A 21,484-nucleotide genomic window follows, 5' to 3' on the forward strand; every position below is an offset into this window, starting at 1 on the left:
AAGCATATTGGTACATTTTTCATTTAAGTGATACAGATATATGGTACATTTATCAATTATAGCTGCGTTTATGTTTTATTATATTACATATTGCGAACACATACATGCATAGGCAATACATAAAAATGTTATAAAAGCAGTCCCCTAGCCCACGTTCCTGTACCGCACGGAAAGGGGAACATCATGACCCGTGGGAGGAGAGTACGAGATAACACCTGAGCCACATTATCCAATGCTCTAGTGTACTCTCATGGCTTTAATATGGACTGCCTAATATTTATGAACTGATGTTTGGAATTTCATTAAGTATTTACTCTTGCAACGGTATCTGCAGAGCAGTATTCAGAAAATAGAGGAGATTGTACAGGGCTTGTGCTGGGGCAGACTTAGGCACCGCAGGGGCTGCTGCAAGAACTTAGGTTCACCAAAGACGCAACATCGGAGGGGGCAGTTGAGTTCAGCCGTTGCCAGTGCTACATGCTGGGTTGGTTTGGGGTTTTTGAATTTTTGAATGCTTAGTGGCATCTCCTTGAAAGGTTCCTAGTTCTGTAGTCAGAATGCATTGCAGTTGACCCTAATTTATCTCCAGATAAATGTAGAACAAATGTAGAGTGTTTTCTCTATTGGGGGAAAATGCAACATGTTTTCAAGGAATATCACTCTTTTAGTTGTGCCGCAGAAATATGCACTAGCAACACAACTTTACTGCTGTGATCCATGGGGCATAGGGGTATGCTAGTGAGAAATAGTATAAAGTAAATAAAGAAAAACATTTCAAAATGTGATACATCTGCAGTCGAGGTGTGCTGTCCGTGACAGTCCGGTGGCTCTGCCCTGCAGAGGGTGGCACTGAGCACCCGCCTCTTACGCCGCAGGGAGTAGACAGAGAGGTCCATGTCCTCTTGGCCAGCAGTCCCATGGGGTCAGATCTGAATAATATGAAAGTGTTAGGGTTTCAGGTATAAATACTAATTTAGCTATTTAAATGCCATCAGAAATAGGGCAGAGTGTGGGAAACTATTGGATGAGTTGCCTGAACGATGCGATGATAGAGTGACGGTGGGGAAGGAGCAATGTGGCAGTTGTTTTGGAGGGGTGGGAAGAGTCCTTTAGCTGGAGTCGAGGCTGGGCAAGGATAGCGTAGGAAATCTGTGCACACCATGAGTATGAGCTCAGCCGATGAAGGTTGGGAGATTAAATAGGTGCATGGGGTGTTGTATGCTGCAGAGTAGCTGATGAGCGAGTGATTTTTATTCTGCAAGGAAGTTTTTTACAAAAATGTTTAAAAAAAGAGGTTTAGGCTGATGCTTTTGAGGCAGGAGGTTTCCTTTAGATCTCTGTCTTCTACATGGAATTGCTGTGGTTTTAACTGGGGAATTTTTGTCCAACTGTATATCTAAAATAATGGGCACAGAGATGCCCTTGCAGGTCTTGAATGAACTAGAGGTGGAATCCGGTAAATACTTGTCTAATCCCTCCATTATTTACCTGTTAAAATGAAATATGATTTTGTTGGAACTTTTGCTTCTTTCATTTTTATAAGTGAACTTTCTTTTTACTCTAAAGTTGGATGAGTGGATTATATAAAGTCAGTAATAGGTACTCTAAAATTAGATTATTTTTGGATCTTTATTCATAAAGCTTAGTCATTCAGAATGACCAAGGTCTTTGCTTTGGTTGGGCTATTTAATCAATCATAAAGGTAAAGTTTAACTTGACTGTTTTCAGTTAGGCACTTTCTGTCTTCTCTAATATATCAAAATCACACATGCAGACAGCAGCAATAGAAGTTCATAGTCTTTTCTCAGTGACTTTGGCAAGATGGTTGCACCCTGATTTTAAGGAATCCGTTGTTTCTGTAGTGGTGCGATGCTTGGGCTATTTTATGGCATACAGTATCACCATACTGTCTAATCTATATTCACAGTAATCCTTTAACAGCAACTAATAACTGCATTTTTCACTGTAGAGTACCAGTGGTCAGGGGCTAGCAGCCACTGTAAAAGGGAAGAAAATTTATTTCTTGATCACAACAAGAGCAAAATATAATAAAAGTTACAAAACTAGACAAGCATCTGTCTTTCACATACCCCTTGCAAGTCCAGGCTAGGATAGGGCAGCAGTGGTTGTTAGTATTCAGATTGCTTTTTAGGTGACATGCTTAATATGGCTTTAACAGCTTGCTTACTAGTGAAGGAGGTTCAAAATTGCTGAAAATCAGCCCTCTTGCTTGCATTAACTATTTACACGGTTGCCTTTTGTCAGTAGAAGTTCTTCAGTTTGAATCTGAATCTGTTCTTCCAAGGTCCAGGAGCCAAACTAAGTTTTCTGGATTAGGTGGAAGCTCGTGCTGCTGTGGGACCAGCTGTTTTGTAGAGAAATTTTGAAATATTTTTCAAGTGTTATACTTGGTTGTATTTTTGTCAGTAGGAGTAAAGGGAAAACCACTAAGCATTAAAAAAAAAAAAAAAAAAAAAAAAAATTCTACGTAGCACCCCAGACAGCCTGCGAAAAAGCTGGCAAGAAGGGGTGAGTATTTCTAACTCTTTCTTTCCATTTTCAAAAAGCCTTGGTAAAAAAAACCAAAAAACAAAATCAAAAATACCCCACCCCCCCAGCAAACAGAAAAACTAACATTCCCAGCAATCTATGTTGAGGAGAAGGAAAAAATTGGTCTGTCTTTTTTCCATCTTAATCAAAGGGATTAAAAAGGATGTAAAATCAGACTGTATATCTTCTGAACCTCTCTGGCCCCATGAACCATGCAAGGAGGGGCAGAGAGGGGCAGGAGGGGGCTGACGCTGGTAGCTCTGCTCTTCCCACTCTGTGCTGCCCGTAGCATCCATCCTGCCAGCCCTGGGCGCTGAGCCCCTTACTAACACCATAAATGCTCTGGCAGCGCGTATGACTTCACTAATTGCCACCTTCAGTTACACTGTTAAAACTTACGATACGGCTGGTGGTAAAGTAAACTTGATTGTCACTCGATTTTCACTCGTTATCCCCACGGATGTAACGTTCATATGGAGAATTAAAGTCTAGCGGGTTGTCATGAGTGACCCCTAGAGCGTTTAGGCATTAACAGCAGGTTCAGGGTCAGTCCCTCTTTTTAGGGGCTTGCAACTTATCTGTGAATAGTAATTTCCAATCAGTCCTGGCACATCCACTCCCGGCGTGGTGGTGCATTGCTTTGCCGATTTACCGTCAGTTGGTGAGGCCGGTAGTAACGCACAGTTAGGAGGTTTGTGACCAGCGAGTAAGGCAAGGGTGATGCCCGTAGGAGGAAGACATCCCAGAAGTCATTCACCCATCGCCTATCATTCAGGAGGGGCTGTTCAGCCTGGAGAAGTGGCTGCAGGGAGACCTCCTTGCAGTCTTGCAATATTTAAAGGGGGCTGGTACAAAAGCTGGGGACAGACTTTTTAGTAGGGCCTGTTGCAATACAACAAGGGGTGATGGATTTAAATTAAAAGAGGGTAGATTCAGACTAGATATAAAGAGAAATTTTTTTATGATGAGGGTGGTGAAACACTGACACAGGTTACTCAGAGAGGTTGTAGATGCCTGATCCCTGGAAACGTTCAAGGTCGGTTCGGACAGGGCTCTGAGCAACCTGATTGCATTGAAGATGTCCTTGCCCATGGAAGGGGGTTGGGACAAGATGACCTTTAAAGGCCCCTTTCAACCCAAACCATCTTGTGATTCTGTGAAACCTCTCAACTGCCTTTGTAGTCCCTGGGTGCCACGGACATAGTAGCTGGAGGTGGGAGTGGGTCCTTAGGGCTGTGGAGAATTGAAAACCCAACTCAGTTGCAGATCTCTCCCTTCCCCATCCTTCAGTCCACCTTCACGCCCACCTTCCCAGTGCAGCTCCAGCTAACAGTGGGAATTGGTGAATTGTGCGTTTTCACGTAAAATCTGACCAATTAGCGATGGCTTTGATGAGCAGGAGCATTCAGCAACATGAGTTGCTTTGTGTTGGCCGTAATGCTTGTTTGTTGGCGAGAGGGCAGTCCAGAACCTGCTCGCCTGGAGGGAGTACTTTTGCTGACAGCAGTGCAGGGCGCGCTGTAGGTGGGTGCAGAGAAAGGAGAGAACCTCGGATATATTTGTGTGATGTGGTTCGGTCCAGCCATTGCTCTGCCGGCATCTGCCTCGCTGAGATGGCGCAGGCATCCTCAGCTCGCAGAGGTATGAAGTGTTTTCACGTAGCGAGAGAATTTGTGTGCGTTAATTTTTATGTGCGTATTTTACAGCACTTTATAATGATATTTAACAGCATAAAATGTTGGCACACGCTGAAAATTGGTGAAAGTTCAGCCATCTAATTTGGGCAGGTTATGCTTAGAGGCACTCACACTTGCAGACAGTTTAATAACAGTATTTGGCACTGTCTCTTAGAGCTGCTTAAACTAATTAATGCATTTGCTCCCTACAGGATGAAATTGAGTTTTCAGATACATTTATAAAATGATGTGCATGATTGCTAAATTTTTCATTCTTTTGAACTATAACTTTGAGTGTTTTATGTGGGTGCGGAGGCAGTATATATTCTCCCATGAAAAATGTACAGTGGCTCTGGAAAGAGGATAATCTCTGCCCCGGCTTGTCAGAAGAGGATAATCTCTGTCCCTCTTTTAGCGTGCTAAAAGGTACTCAATAATTCGGGCATCGCCTGGCACAGTGGAGCTGTCACTGCGGTGGGCTCCGGAGCTGCCCCTTCCTCCCGCAGCCGCTCAGTGCTCCAGCACACTCTGCACCTGCTTCTCCCCTTATTCCTACAGGTTTCAGAAAGTTACAGGTCCGTCACGTCCCAGCCTGCTGCCTGCCCTGCCAAAAAAAGGGATATTTTTGGACTCGGGCCCTGGCGACATACAGTCACTGCGTTTCATTGATTTAAAAGATGACATCAGGCAGTAATTCCCCAAGACCTCTGAGCAGGCGAGGTTAACACTAATCTTGCCGGCTTGAAAAGAATGTTAAAAAATAATAAGTAACAGTTTGATTTGAAATAAACCTTTCTGAAGAAATCACAGTAAACAAAATCTGTTTGCCTAAGGAAACCCTCCTAGCAATCAGCTAGTAACACAACTGCTTGTGCTAATGAACCCAAAGCTGTTAATGTGGTTTCTTCAGTTAAATTGATTCATGAATTTTGAAGAGAACATTATCTAATGAATTTTCTTTGAATAGAAAGCAATTAAAAGGACAAATCAGTCTGATTAACCCCAAAGTCACCCTACTGCCACAAATGGTGTACAGTTTGAAATTATATCATAAAAAACTAGAGCAGATTTGCTATCTCTTTGCCCTCTACTAATCCATGTAAATTAATGAACAACAAAGTTAATTTCTTTGATGACCCTTTTCTCGTATCACCTGGATTATGCTGATGTTTAATTTGCTTAATGTTATAATAAAGACTAAACAGATTTTTTCAATGAAGTGATTATCATTCCCTTCAGTTAAGAAGTGATTTTTATTATTTAACACACACATAATGGTGTATGGGTTTCCTTTAAGAACAAAATCACATTTCACTATGTTCCTATGTAACATAATCAATGTCTTTTTTGACAACTGAAGAAAGAAAATGGTTTTAATCAGTTTGTTTCTTTGCCAAAGCAGGATACTGAAGCTCTCAGCTGGGGGAAGGGGTCTCTTCCCCCCGCTTTTTTCTTTCTTTTTTTTATTCGCCTGCTCACTCCTCTCAGTAAGTTATTCACTAGTTAGATCTTCAAAGCTTTTACAAGTGCCTTGGAAGAGCAATAGGTGTTCAACCCAACTAAAATCCAAACACAACTATCAATTTTCCTTTTGTAAAATAATCCTGGGTTGGGAAGGTAAAACCCGGAGATGCAGAAGAAAGCTGGTCCTAATGCATTTGCTTATTCATTATTTCAGCAATTGGAACACTTAGAAGCAATTTGCTGGTGAATTAAAATTAAAATAATGGAAGATACTTTTTTTTTTTTTTTTCCGGAGCTCTGTATCATTAAGGATGTGCCGTACATTCAAGGTCACAGCTAGTCCTTACATTTCGTAATGTCTGCAATGCTGAGCAGTAGCTTGGGGGTCTCGACTATAAAATGCAGTCAGCCAGGATAATACCGAGTCCGCTGGCTCTAGGGCTTCTTCTACCGCGTGTCCCAGCTGAAGTTGGAAATTAGCTGGAGATGCGAGGGCTTTGTAAAATAGGTAGAGCCGGTTATTTCTTCCCTTTTTAATTTGACTCTATGCTAATTTATACTCTGCCAATTTAATGGAAAAACCACATTGTATGAGTTAACAGGATAATTGTACTTGAAGCAAATTAAAAATATAGGAAAATCAAAGCCTTAAATCCTTTTTTATAGTGATCGGTTACTTGAAGCACTCTTTCTAATAATCATGTATTTAAATGTAGTAATATAGGATACAATAACAGGACAGTGCATCGGGGCTGTTTAAATTTAAATTAGAAAGCTGCTATTGAGATTCTGCTTTGTGTTGTGTTTTTTGAATATTTTATCTTGGCTTTTTCAGCCATGCATACGAACAGTGCTGGCTTCATCTTCTTTGCAGATTCATTCACCAGACAAGTGTTGTGGACCCTGTTGAGAGACGTGAAGTTTGGAGAGGCCATTTCCTACAAGCAATTAGCAGACCTCGCAGGCAACAGCAGAGCAGCGAGAGCGGTGGGAGGAGCAATGAGGAGCAATCCTGTAAGTTCACATCAACTTTTAAATAAAGTTGATGGAAGATGCTGGATTTAGAGAGCTTTGTGGCTATATGTCATTAGATTAAATTTATCTGCTATGAAAGCTCATCTACCATGAGTAATAAGGTCAGTAAGTGTTTTTAATCAGCAATAATGCACAACCCAGTTTACTGTGATTTATTCCCTACCATTTATGGTGTTAGATTTGAAAGAGAAACACTCCTTTTAATTCATCAGCCTCTACACATTTTGTTGTCCTCAGACTTCCATATGTATAATACTTAGCTGAGGGAAGGCTTTTGTCCCCAGCACAGACCTCATTTTGACAGGGTGTGAGTAGCTTTGGTTGTCTTAACAGCAGTCTGCCCTCTCTGGCATGGATACATTTCTGGAATTGTGGACAAGAAGGGATTTAAAATCATGCAGGTACATCTTTGAATCAAATTTCTAATTGTCAATATAGTTTTTTCCCCCGCGTACTGCAAACCAGAAGTGTCATTTCCCCATTAGATACAGGTGAGTTGCCTGAATTTGAACCAACTGGAGGCAGCAGTGCTCTGAGTTACGCCTGTGGGTTTTGGAAAAACGGTATAATAGTTGGTCTGTTGTCTTCCCGGTAGTTATCCTTCCCTTTTAGTTGTCAAGGTTTAGATTTCCAGATGTATGTATGCACCCGCCTCACGCTGATTGGAGTAGGTGAGTTTGGTGGGTCATATATCCCATTGTGGCTGGGTTCGCATCCCGTTAGAAACTGGAGGGTTTCTGGAATGGATGGGTGTCCCTGCACTGCCCGGGGAGTGGAGGAGGCAGTTCAGTTCTCTAAACCCACAGAGTCCGGGCTTTGGTCTGCAGGACAAGACCTGCCATGGCGGCAGAGTGGGGAGCGCGGTACCCGGGCGCTGCGGTGGGTCTGCACTGCTTGGGGTGGCTGCTGCAGCCAGCCCGGCTGCTTCCCACGCGAAGGAGAGGAACGGAAAGGCGGGCAAACAGAACGCCACGCTCTCTGTCTTTACACATTCGTTCCCTTGCTACTTGCCTTGAAAAATATAAAAAACTGATTTCTGTTAAGATCGCTGGGGCTTTTTTGGCCATCCTTTAACATATTTCCCCTCATTACCGCTTGCCCTGAGCAACATGTGCCTTTCCATGCCCAAATTCCTCTCCTTTTCTCCAGCGTTGTACCTGCTGTAATCTCTAACCTCCTGTGTTGCTTTTACATTCAGTCCTCTCGGTATTTTCTTTCATAACATACATATGAGACTGCAATGTGTAGTCGCAGAGTGGGTTAGAAAATCTGTTTTCACAAGAGCTGGTGGCTTTACATACAGAAGTAATAAAGGTGAGGGGGGTTTGCTGTGCCACATATTATCTTTGTATCTCACCTCATTCATAAAATCAACCTGCGCATGATGCATAGTCAACCTGCATATTACAGCTCATAGGTCTGAAAGACCATGTAAGGATATGTATGGGAAATAGGAGAAACATAGTAAATAGATGCTCGCATTAAGTGCAGAAGGACTATGTGTGTGCTTGCTTGTGGAATGTGCACGAAATTACAAATTGACTACAGGAGTAGTGATAAAAATGTGCTTTGGAATGGGCAGGGCTCTCATTACAGTTTTTACTTCCTTTTATTATCAGCTTTTTATTATGAAATATTGGGGTGGTATTATATTAATATATCTATTTTTCCCTAAAGCTATACATTTTTGTCTATAATATGCTTAAAAATTTTCTGCTGGGGATGGAAAACACTGCAGCCATAGTATGGGACGGGAAATAACAATAATAAGGTAGGACCCTATTTAAAAAAAATTGCAGTAGCTTTGCTGTATATTTTCAGAACTATTTTCATCCTTCCTCACAGGGGAAAAAGCAGGAATTTTCACACCACAACCTGCTGTTACCGCTACTTTGGATGCTGCTGCTCCACTGCAGCCTGAGGGCAAAGCTGGGTACATTTCTAGGCGATAGCAATTACATATCCTTTTGCACAGCACTATATTGTTATTCTTTGAGAACTCTTTCCTGTAGGTTTGCATTGTATTGCCTTATCTTAAAGTACACCATATTATATTGGAAAGCATTCCATCATATTAAAATAGTTTGTATTGTCAAGTACAATACAGCGTATTGACTAAACATAGCTTTATACAGCTTATATGAACTGTTTCCTAGGAAAATATGATATACGCTTAAAATATCAGGATGTAGTCCTTTATTGAGCTTAGAAGCTTAAACCCATTAGACATTATGTGAGTTTCTGTGGTAGTGTGCTACTTGCATAGAATTGCAGGATACCCGTGAACCTGGTACATGTATAAACACACTCGCAGTCTGTTTATCAGATGAGATATTGAGCTTTGAATCTAACTAAACAGTTCATTAAACTGAACACGTCATCTGGACTGCAGCATCATTAACATATCAGCACAGAATGCAAAGAGCTGTGGTGTTAACAACTGCTACACCTGTGATGTGAGCTTTAGGATATAAATACTGGTTTTGAGGAGCAATTGCTTCGAAATTGTTGCAGAAATGTGATGTTTTGTTAAGCAGCAGATTAGTGATTTTTGCTCGCAGGAGAGAAGCCGACACTAGCGATTACTTGTATTGCAAATGTGAAGGAAAAGTGAATACTTCTGTCAATGATTGCTGCAGAAGCTATGCAAAATAACAAAATATGTTAGCACCTTGAGATGCTTCCTATGATTAAAGGACTAAATTATAAACCTGATGATTAAGTCATAAGCGTGATTTAATGAGGGTAATAGTAACTAAAAATGAGCATTGGAAATAAACCCAAGCCTGGCATTGCATTGTTCCTCAAACGTGTTGATAAAATTGCAAATCTCACTTTTTTCCACAACATACCAGAACATTTTCCCCTTCTGCTAATCAGGGACTGGTCTTTAATTTTGGTGACGGGCATTCCACAGGTTTCCCTTTGTAGTTGGGTTGCTTCACATAATTCATACGATGACCTTCAACTTTATGAGAAGGTGGAATAGGTGCCAGCAGCAGCTGAGAGGTGCAACATCTTTGTTTCAATTTATGCCAAGGACATGGTGAGGATGTCTCACCTTTTGCAAGAGAAACTTCAAATAGTTTACTGCGGTTCACATTGATTGCAAGGTCTGTGGTCCTCAAAGGGAACCCATAAAGTTCAATTAAAAATCTCATTAGACTAGTATAGGAGGATCAAAAAGAAATCACAGAGACTCATGGGAGATGGCGAATGTTGGGCTGATTAGTCCAAGGCCATCCTAATTGACTGTTCTGTGCCTTAAATAAGACGTCTTCAGTGGTCTGTTAACTGTAGTTGTAGCTGCGTACGTTGTTTTTTTATATTCTCTCCAGTTGTGTTATTGTTCAGGCTAAAGCGTGGCTGCGTGTACAGCTCGGCACTAATATCAGTCTGTCTTTGAGATACTGTTCAGCCAAACTGTTTTAAACATTGAGGATGGGAAGGAGTAATCATGCATTTATGAGAAGATTGCAAAGTATGGATTTGAAATGTTGCGGGCACATAAAACTACTTGCGCATTAATTCCTTCAGTGGCTGCAGTAACCCAGGACCCATGCTGGGTCACCTTACGGTGTTTGTTTCTATTGAGGAAGAGGGGGAGAAAGAGCAATAGGACATGAGCAAACAGAAAGATTATTTTTTGCCAAGCGTGATTCTCGTGGTGTGTTATAACGTGATATTTCAGCTCTTTCCGTTATGACCTGGCTGATCTGGTTTTGACAGTTTGGCAGTTTCTGAAGGTCTCCAGCCCATCAGCGCTATAATGGGACGGTCAGGTTTCCGTCGCCTCAAATTGAAAACTCTTAACGAGCGGAGCGCCACAGCAAGCACCGCTCCGCTCCGTCCTCAGACAGAATTTGCTAAATGCAGTTCAAAGACGATCAATACCTTGCACAGGGAGTTTTTTTCCCCACCTTTTTTCTAAACAAACGCATTATTGAGGAGTTAGTTTATTCACAGATTGCCACGAGCGTTAATGACCACCCGAGTCTTGTTCTGCCAGTCACCCAGATGGCTGTTGATAAAGATTTAGCATCATGTTCTGAGTGTCAGGGCTGTCAGTAGTGCTGAACCATTTGACCAGAAGAAAAAACGCACAGGGAGCTATTGATTACAGCTTCTCAGTGTCACTTGTTCACCAGGATTTAGGTATTGATGAGGCTGCGAGTGAAAACAAGCTCTTTCCCTTGTGGGCCTCTACCCAGAAGAACAAAAGCAAAGTTGGAGAAAATATTCAGCTGGTGCCCGAATCAGAGGGACTCCGTTATTGATCCAAGGGCCCCTTCATGTTATTTTTGTCGGATACAAATCTATGGGTTTGGAAGTTTTATAGCGTTTGAGGTAGGGTCTGTGAAAGTGATAGATTCATGTATTAGATGAATTAGATTTCACAGCATGAAGATTTCATTGGAGCTATAATATTATGAGCTCCTTGGTTATTGATAAAAATTACATTAAATGTAGCTGAGGCATTAAAGCTCCAGACTAGGGTAGTACTCCCTCTAAAATGTCCTTAGGGCCCTAATAAATTTTAGCAGGTTTAATTATTTTAGTAGTCAGAACGTTGTCACCACAATTAAGCCAAACTGAAGCAATATTCAATATTTTTAAATTACAGCGTTGATACAGCCTTTGTACTGCATTTTCTTTTACGTCTGACACTATGGAGGGTGATGTACGGGCACTTGCCTTTGTTAGGACAAACTCAGTATGAAATTCTTTATTTGGGGGTGGAAAAAGCTGCATTTATTTCATACCCTCGTCTTCTTCCTTGATGGTAAGCAGCTCAGCGACGCATCCCTGCGTTTGTGAATAGGTCCTGCACTGACCCAGGGATCAACCAAGACCCTGCGCAGCATGCCAGCTCATACCACCTGCAAATAAAGTCTTTTTTATTTTGTTTCCCCTCTTCTTGGGCACATCTTCCATCTCCTCGCACAGTTTTTGGCAGGAGAAGTCATCAGCTTAACCCCCTGACAAAATTCCCCAGTACATGGACCCACCCCTCGTTCCTCCCCCACCCCCCACCCACCCCCAATTTCAAGCATCCTTGCCCATCTGAGCACAGCAGGGAACAGGCTCGGAAAGAGGTTTTGGCCCCTGTCTGTAGCAAGATTTATAGCCTTACCATCAAAATATGCTTATTTACTGTATAAGTTTTTGAAGAATTGCAAATTAACCTTGGAGACTTTTTACAGTGTGTCATTATGGCTTGTTACAGCTTTGTCACTCAAGAAAATCCGCCTGCAGTAACTTGTGCACGTGGATTGTAAAGGTGGAGAAATCCCAAAACAGAAAAACACTTGCAAAAAACAACTTCTTTAAAGAAGTCATAAACCAAGCGCAGGATGGCACGGTATAGAGTAAAGATTTTATTGGTGCTCACTGGAGTTGTCATGGATGCATAATTCACTTGTGGTATTGCCAACTCCAAATAAAGCAGCTATTACAAGCATTTTTTTCAAACCTTGATTAACAAAAAGCACCTATGTGTATTCCCATTTAATGTGATAGCCTGTGGGCTGAGATTGAGATTTTAAATTTCAGCCGTTGAAATTATTTAACAAAACCAAAAGAACCCAAAAAAAACCCCAATTTATAAAGGTCTGGCCAGTAGCTGTTCAGCTGCTTTGGGTATTGTGTGTCCCAGACTCAAATATGAGCACAGCTTGAACTGTACTGAAATAACTATTAAATGGGATTAAAATAAGTCAGTGTAAAGTGTGTAATTTGTCTGTGTGTCTATATATAAATAAATTCTACTTTTTGACTTAAAATATCCAAATTTGTTAAAACTGCACTTTTTAGTGAGTTACTGTTTTCACAGCTATAGTATTGCGATCGAATTACTGTGCAGTTACCAAAACACAAACAGCGTGATTAGAGATGATGTATTGCATTTTTTATGGAGTGTACTTCAACTATGATAATCACCTGTAATAAAAAATAATATTTTAAAAAAAAAACGCGTTTATGTACTTCTCTACATTATCAGTCTATTATGTAACTTCTTGCATTGATTTTTCAGAATCCATGACATTTGGCTATAAATGATACCAAGTAGAAGGCATGATGAAAACGAGTTAGGTATGAATTAAATCTCTCCTGTTGTAGGTTTTAAAAATTCACAACCCATTTTGGATTGACTTGCTGTTAAATAATAAATAGCAGCTTGTTCGTATAGAGAATTTTTCAGCAATGCACATAGAGGTGCTATGGCGAGAGGAGGAGATCTGCTGCGCTAGCAGGGGTTCAGGAATCTCACTTTGGAAGCGCTCTTCTCAGTGGCCTGTGTTGCTTTTATTCCCAGAAATGTGTCCTGTTCTTATCCTGGGTGATGATTAATAGTCGTCCTGTGCCTCTTTGCTCTCCTTCTGTGTGCTCTGGGTCTGCGAGGCTTCGTCGCCCACCCTGGGCGCTGAGGGCTGGCTGCTGGAGAGGGCTGGCGCAGCACAGGACAATGTGCTGCTTGCAGAGAACTTTTTAGATAGGGATCTAACAGATCAGTTTTACCCTTGTAAGACTTTACGTTGTTTCTATGTATGAAAATTTCTGTCCATACTTATTTTTGCTAAGAATCGGGCTGGCCTTCAGAGCCCATGCTCAGCACTGTTTCCGCACGGTCGCAGCTGAGCCAGGCGCATGGCCCTGGTGCTGTGGCTGTCCCCTGCTCCCCGGTACGCCGGGACTCCGCCAGTGTGCTCTTTCACGTGGCTCCTTCAGTCCCCATCCCTGCTAGCCTGGTGGCAGACAACTCCTGGTTTAGCGGTGGATTTATGGGCATCCTCCCCAGCCGCCGCTCCTCTTTGCCTTCACCCTTTGCTGCCTTCCTTATTTTTGTGTGTTTTGCAGATCCCGATTATAATACCGTGCCACAGGGTGATTTGCAGCAGCGGGCAGAGCGGCAACTATGGAGGGGGAAACCTTATGAAAGAGTGGCTTTTGTCACACGAGAAGCTCCAGAAAGAGAAGTTAGCATATTGATGCAGCTCAGCCACGGCTGCTAACCAGCCAAGACATACAACCGCGGATACTTGGCTTATAACAAGCTCTCAGAGCACCCAGCAGAATTCAGAAAAATGGTAAATATTTGAGTGACATATAAATATAATGCAACATCCAAAGTGAAATGTGTGGTGGCACCACTATATTAAAAAAGCGGGATGCGTCCTGAGGGATGCAGCTCAGCTGCCCTTTCTTGTTTTTACATTTTACAGCAGAATGACTACAGTGGTCCAGGCCTGTTGTGCATGGATTTTGTTCCCATCTCCAGTCCTGTTTTGTTCTATTTTTAATGTCCATTAAAGCACGGATAAGGGAGTAGGAGGGACATGGCAAATGTGAGGTGCAAGCCTCTCCCTAAGGAAGCATCTGGCGCTCGCCGAGGGGCAGCCAGCGAGCCCAAGCCTGAGCCCATGCTCACTCCCGCCCAGCCTGGCACGCTCAGCCCTGCCAGCCTCCTGCCCAGGGCTGCCCGCACCTCCTCGGTGCCTGCAACGGTGCGTTACCTAAACAGGAGTTCACGGAGCACATTGAGATGTATTCAAAAGCAAGCGGCTATTGAATTGCCTCTTTCCAGCTTTTCTTTTTGGATTGTGAGAGATGGGAATAAAAATTGTTGCCTTTTGTGCAAAAAGCAGGTGGAAGAGAAGCTGCTGACAAATTGTATGAAAAGTGTATTTTAAGTAAGCAGTCTGATTAGCGCAACTTGGGCAAAATATTGAAAAGCTCATCATTAGTTGTGTCTTCAGCAGCAGCACATTTCGTTTTGTCGTTTGATTTGTTGCACTGGATTTTTGCATTTCTCTGTTAGGTGAAGCTTTATTTCCAGTAGCCCCTTTGTAGGAAGGATTGAAGCATTCAAGAGATTTTGAAGCTAAACTTTGAGGTGGTTTAAGCAGGGTTCTCTGCAAGTATGAGACACCAGAAGCTGAAATTTTCAGTATGGGAATCGTAAATTGTAACATGGAAATACTGATTTTTTTTTATGTGTTTTATCATATTTTCATAGATGTCTCTTTAGAAAGGCCATTGCTAGCCAAAAAATTATTGTGTTACAATGCGTTAGTTAATACAGTATTATTGATATCTCAGAATTACTTCAATAAAAAAACTGCTTTGCATGTACGAGTGTCTTTGTGTATGTTTATAAATAAAACACAGTATATGATATATGGAGAAAATAAACTATACCCCACTGTACAATATAAAGCTGTATTTTTATCAAGGGTTTCTGGTGGCAATATAAACCACGAAAGCAAAGCTCAAGTGGTTTGTACGTGTCACCAGAACCCCGAGATAAAAATATAGCCTTATAATATGTACAGTTTGGGTGTATTTTATTTTTTTTTATAATGCATGCTACCAACAAAAGAACACGGTAGCAAACGTAAACTTTAACCTTTCTCACATTTACATCCCTTGCTGTTTTTCTTAAAGGTATTTGCTTTTTCAGGGATGTATCTTTATTTTTGCAGCTATGGTGACTACGAGCGCTGGTCTTCAAGGTGGGTAACACCTTTCTGAAGCAATCCCCCAACTTTTTAGCAAAATAAGGTTCTGGCTCAGTTTCTGTGGGGTGGAGGGTGGCAGGGGCTGGCTGGGCAGGGCTGAGCAGGGACAGGCGGGGGATGGGGACGGGGCAGGGACCGGCAGGGAAGAAGGGTAGGGACAGGCAGGGAACAGGGATAGGGACTGGCAGGGCTGGGCAGGGGACAGGGGGGAGCAGGGACGGGCAGGGCCACAAGCAGGGCTGAGCAGGGACAGGGACAGGCAGGGGACTGACAAATGACAGGGCTGGGCAGGGACAGGCCAAGGACAGGGCCAGGCAGGGGGCCGGCAGGGTCAGGGCCGGGGCCGGGCAGGGGACAGGCCAGGGCGGGACAGGGGACCGGCGGGGCCAGGCCCGGGCGGCGCTGCCCGCGCTGCCCAACAGAGGGCGCCCCGGCGCAGGGAAGGGCCGGGCGGGCCGGGGGTGTCCGCGCTGTGCCCGCGCGCCATGGCCCCGGCCTGGGCTGCGATTAACAAAGGTGATTAACCCGTGACAGGGTGGCCGGCAGCCGCCGCACGGACACGGACACGGACACGGACACACACAGACACACAGACACGGACACACACGCAGACACACACACATACACACACACACACGCACAGACACAGAGACACAGGCACACACACAGACACAGAGACACAGGCACCCAGACACACACACAGACAGACACACACGCACACACAGACACACAGACACACACACACACACACACAGAGACACAGGCACACACACAGACACACAGACACAGAGACACAGGCACCCAGACACACACACAGACAGACACACACGCACACACAGACACACAGACACACACACACACACACAGAGACACACACACAGGCAGGCACACACACACACACGCACACACACGCGTGTATCTCCGCCGCAGGTGCCAAGGCCGGCAGCAGGGCGCCGGGGGGGTGGTGTCGCGGCCCGGGCCGCTCGGGGCCGGCGCAGCGCGGGGGCACCGCTCGGTGCGTGGGGAAACGGGGGAAAGCGGGAGCAGAAGGCAGCGCTGTGCCTTTGGCCTGGCACTGCCCTGCCGGCCCTGCGGGGCTGCCTGCCCGCCTGGCACTGCCCTGCCGGCCCTGCGGGGCTGCCTGCCCGCCTGGCACTGCCCTGCCTGCCCTGCACGCCTGCCTGCCCGCCTGGCACTGCCCTGCCGGCCCTGCGGGGCTGCCTGCCCGCCTGGCACTGCCCTGCCGGCCCTGCACAGCTCCCTGCCTGCCGGCCTGGCACTGCCCTGCCTGCCCTGCACAGCTCCCTGCCCGCCTGGCACTGCCCTGCCGGCCCTGCACGGCTCCCTGCCTGCCGGCCTGGCACTGCCCTGCCGGCCCTGCACAGCTCCCTGCCTGCCGGCCTGGCACTGCCCTGCCGGCCCTGCGGGGCTCCCTGCCCGCCTGGCACTGCCCTGCCGGCCCTGCACAGCTCCCTGCCTGCCGGCCACGCTGGCCACACTGGGGGCTGCTGACACCGTGGCACGGCGCAGCTGGGTGCGACAGCTGGCTCGGCAGCCCCTAATACCGACACATGCTGCTTTCGCCCATTTCCAGAGACCAAGATAATGAAAGATTCAAAAATAATATTTGTTTTGGCAGAACTACATTTGTAATGAAATAGATGCCCTTGAACATGGAAGAAACTGGATTTTTCAGTGGGTCATTTCCTCCCCTTCTTTTTTTTCCATACACAACGGGCTCCACAGCCGGTCTGAGGCCAGTAGAAATATTTTTTGAAGGGCTACGTTGTATTTCCCGCATCAGATTTACAGCAGGATTGCAGCTACACTGGTCGTACTGTTTTACACCGGAATGAAAAATGCAGATTACATCCTATGTATCAATACCAAATGGAAAAGGGCCCCAGGCTTAAGGATTGTTACAGATCGCTTTCATGCAAGCTGAGTTTGCAACGTAATGAGCTCATACTGGAAGCATCTTAAACAGAAAACGGATTCATTGTCGTGGTAGGGACATTTTTAGATACGTGACCAAATTTTCATCCCGTGTGCAACCGATTCGTTTGGAGTTAGAGGAATTAGTCATCTGATCTGGGCGAGAAAGGTTTGGCCCATAAAGTTTCCATTTAATTTTTCTAAGTAGTTCACAGGCACCAGGCACTCTTGAAGTGGTACTTGATATTTGCTGTGTCAGTTGGGTAAGGAACGGTGACACAGTTGTTAGGACAGTGCCATCGCTTTCCAAATGACATTAAGGTATAGACATGGAGCAGTGTTTTTAAACTACTGTTTCTGTTAACATCACAGGTCATTATTTCTTCTGGAAATACCACAGTTTGTTAGATCTAATCAGTTTTCCCAGTGTCTTACCCAATTTTAAAATTACCATATTTGCGGTATGCATTGCACCCTGGTCAAAGAGATAGACTTGGTATTAAAATGTTTATTTATTGTGAAAGGTGATGCTGAAGACCTGCTTCTTTAAAGAAAATGCAATAAAAGAATAAACCTATGGAAAGATTGCTTAAAAACTTAAAAGTGCAGTAATCCAAGGGGAGTCCTGTAAGATTTATGTACTATTTCAAGAGTAATTTCTCAGTAAGAATCTTATAGGAATGTAAAAATCCTCAAAGAATTGCATTTACAGATTTAATTGTAATTCCTTTTATATTCTTACAGAAATTGAATAGAAATAGCGTTCAAAGGCTTCTCTCTAAAACTCCCCTGCCCTTGCTGAGTGGCTGTACCCTCTGCTCTGTGCTACTGTGGCTGGCTTTAAAAACAATGGAAAATATTACTGACAGTACCCTCACTTGCCATTAAAGTAGAGAGGATATTTCAGTTACATTGATGTGCAAATACAGCTTGTCAAAGGACTCTGTGCTATTTTTGTTTCAAATAGCATGCGTAGGGTATGAGTAACAAATAAATACGCCTAATGTGTGCCTTGAAAAGGACCATTTTTCCCAGTTTTTCTCTTTTTTCCTCCTCCCCACCCCCCACCCCGAAGACCTGCCCTAGCAAAACCTTTAATCTCTCCCTGTCCTTAAGTCTGGGATTTCCAGATGATTAGCTTTTAATATCGCTATTTTTGTTGTGCGCCATTTTTAGTGTGGAGCAAATCTGATTATTTTTTTCCCTCAGTGTTCCAAACCTCTTTTTCTCCCCAAATTATTACTACAGGGGGAACGAGGAAGGGCAGCCTTGGCCCCATCGCTGCAGACTGAAGGCTGAAGGAGGAAGCCACCTCCATTTCACTCCTTCCCAGTCTAGAGGGATGCAGTGATGGGGAGCAAGCTCCCCCCGAGCCTGATCCAGACCAGCCCCCAGTCCGTGTGAAGTAACATGTGGGTGGCAGCCAAAAGCGGGGCAAGGGGCCGGAGGAGCGGCAGGGTGGGCGGCGCAGCCTGACCGGAGCCGGCAGCAGTGAAGGGTCTGGGCTCCATCACCCACGGCCGGCGGAGCGAGATGCGGTAGCTGGACGGCAAGGTGAAAATTGACATGAGCGCGGGGCACTGGCAGCACCTTGGGTTGATGAAAGGATATTGTTAACAAGCCTTTAACGTTTCTCATTAGCGGCTGGGTTGGGTGGGCGGGGTTTTTCCACTGAAAAAAGCCAGAAGACAAAAATTCCACCTGGCAATAACCAAGATTGATCCCATACAGTACATTTAGTTATCAATTTTTAAAACTTCTTTAAGTACCTTATTTAGTTATTTTAAAGAGGGCTTTTTATTTGTTGCTGTGAGTAGTCCTTGAGTGTGATGGAGGGCTGCAAGGAGCATGGGGAACTCCTCCTGGGCTCTTCTCCTTAACCAGTCTTCATCTAACCTGCAGAAAAATGGGTGCTGGTCCATCACCTGGGCCCTGGCCGCGGATGCTATGAGGTGCCAGGGCAGCATAGGAGCCCATTGATCTGGACTTGTGCTGGTGTTGCCTAGGGCATATTATCTGAGGTGGCATCGGTCTTCTTTTGTTGAAATTATTGCTGCAAATTGCTTGTAGGTACTGTTGAGTTAAGGCGAGCTCTTGCTCGCTAAGTTGGCATGGGCTTAACAAGTGAGGAAGCTGAGGGTCGAGCCCAGAGCAGGGCGCTCTGCCCAGCCCAGCCCCAGGCACCCCTCGAGTATGGGGGTGTCAACCTAAGTTAGGCTCCAACAGAGGCTAGATGGGCTGAGAGGGGTGGTGTTTAATTAAAATAACTCTCAGCATGATTCCAAGTGCAAAACTGATGATAGTTACGGAGAAAAACAACTACAGCCCTCTTATCAAAGGAAGAGTGACTTTGCAATGATGTAATTTTCACTTTCCGATGAACACTGAGATGACCCAATTCCATATAGAAAACTTGCAGTTCAAAGTAGGCTATTTGAGCCATTCCGTAATGTGGATCTGAGCTCGCCTGCACAGTGTGGCTCAGCTGAGCCCTTGGCGGCGCCCTTGTTAAAGCCATGGCTGGAGTATGAGAGCAGGACACCAGGAGTGGAAATCACGAGTGTTTTTTGATCCAGACTTGACTTAGATCTTTAAAACTCTGGCAAGCAGAAGGAAAACCCACGGCATTTCCATTGGTGCATACTGTGATGTTTTGAATTTTTATTTACTTTTGCTCTCATGGCTGGCTTTCAGAGGAAATTCAGTGTTATGGCCCAGAATTTTTGAAAGTGTAAGCCTTGAACATGCTTCTTATTTCTGCTTTTATGAAGCACACTTTTGAAACTACCGTCAGCATGACGCCTAAATGCAAGTTTAATTTTAGGGGGCAATGGACAAGCAGCGGTCTTTCAATAGCTAAAATAATGGGTGCAATGAAATAATTTCTTTTTAATGCCCAGCAAAAAAATACTTTTGTTCTTTCTGAACAAGATGCTCACAAGCATAATTTGATCACAAAACCATTTTATCTTTTTAGTTGTAGATCTTCTTCTCATAAGAGACCTAGGGTGGCGCTTCACCCAAAATGCACATGGCCCGGAGTTTCTGTAGGTAGACCCCTCAAGAGATTTACAGGTCTTTACAAATTAATAGAATATTGCAGTGTGAGCTGTTGTACTGAAGCATCATTTACACATGGAGTTAAAACGACACGATAACAAACTTTGCGTTCTCCAGCCGGAATATGGATGATGCCTGAGTAATCAGCTGGGATGGCTGGAAAGCAATCTGCTGCGCCTATCCCCTTTGACTTGGTGCCCTCCTGGGTCCCTGGCGAGCCCGTGCTGCCTGCGGCGGAATGAGGGGGAGCGGGCAGCAGTCATGAGCAGAGGAGGAGCACGGCGAGCAGAGGAGAGGTGATCCAACAGGCCACTGTGGTAATTCGCAGGAAAACAGGAGAGATCATGTCCCGCGCTGCAGTCCCGATCCTCTCCCTTGACAGCCAGGGTGATGCCAGCAAAATCACATCGTGCAGCCAAAGAGCTTGGCGAGGCTCGGCGAGGTCAGGGCTGCGCGCTAAGGAGAGAGAGAGAAAATGCCTTTTATTTTATCTAGGACCTGTGGTAAGTTGTCCTTAACACAGCCCCTTGGGCCAAGCTACTAAAGCTTTTATGTCTCTGAAAGACTTTCTGAAACATAGCCTTATCTCATATAAATTAATTTGGAGGGAGAAGACCGTGTGTGTTCGGACCCCTCTTTGTGAGTAGCTGTGACTGAACCTTGGACCAACACCAGATTTCCAATGATGAGAGGGTTTATTTGCACTGCGGTGGTTTTTTAGACCTTTATCCAAGTAGCACCATCCTAAACTCCCCACTCAGCAGATCAGTAGATTAACCACCATCTGCAAAGCAGAGATACAACCACTTCAGGAGGCACAAACCACAACTGCACTGTACCTGCCATTTGGAGCAGGGCCAGTAGAAGTCAGTTAGTAGAGAGGATGTCAAACTTGACGTATCAAAATATCCTATTTTTGATAGGATGCACAATTACTCTTCACAAGGCTGTTGGCCTTTGTATTTTGTCTCTCTGACACTGGCAATAGGGTCAGGCAAAGAAGGAGGATGAACCCTAGCCCCTTGCAGCAGCTGTGATGAATGGGTGGCAGCAGGGACGGGATTACATCACAGAATATGGGGGATGAATATATAACTATTCTGATTTTTATCTATAAAATTACATCAATACATTGCATAGATTTGTCCTTGCAGTAGACATCAGACAGAATAGCTGAAGGCAAAGAAGTCAGTGCATGGTTGCACAGGGGGTAATACAGGGGGTAGCAGCCAGAGCGGGTACACA

General features: G+C 44.5%; 1 protein-coding gene and 1 long non-coding RNA gene across 4 annotated transcripts in view; both read left to right on the top strand.

The window, feature by feature from the left end:
- The window catches only part of MGMT (O-6-methylguanine-DNA methyltransferase), a 168,716-nt gene extending 153,858 nt beyond the window's left edge, over positions 1–14,858 (top strand). Inside the window, exons 6-7 of the mRNA XM_055719789.1 lie at positions 6,565–6,704; positions 13,584–14,858. Coding sequence (XP_055575764.1) covers positions 6,565–6,704; positions 13,584–13,715 — 272 coding nt within the window. The 3' untranslated portion in view covers positions 13,716–14,858. The remainder of the gene's footprint in view (positions 1–6,564; positions 6,705–13,583) is intronic.
- A 308-nt stretch (positions 14,859–15,166) lies between these two features.
- LOC114015875 (uncharacterized) overlaps positions 15,167–21,484 on the top strand; it is a 36,944-nt gene continuing 30,626 nt past the window's right edge. For 2 of the 3 annotated variants that reach the window (XR_008733894.1, XR_008733896.1), the window contains exon 1: positions 18,434–18,733. This is a non-coding gene — a long non-coding RNA (uncharacterized LOC114015875). Of the gene's footprint in view, positions 15,239–18,433; positions 18,734–21,484 lie in introns of those variants that run through there. The other variant, XR_008733895.1, reaches the window with a different exon arrangement.

Source organism: Falco cherrug, chromosome 9 (assembly GCF_023634085.1).
Source record: "Falco cherrug isolate bFalChe1 chromosome 9, bFalChe1.pri, whole genome shotgun sequence".
NCBI classification, from domain to species: Eukaryota; Metazoa; Chordata; class Aves; order Falconiformes; family Falconidae; genus Falco; species Falco cherrug.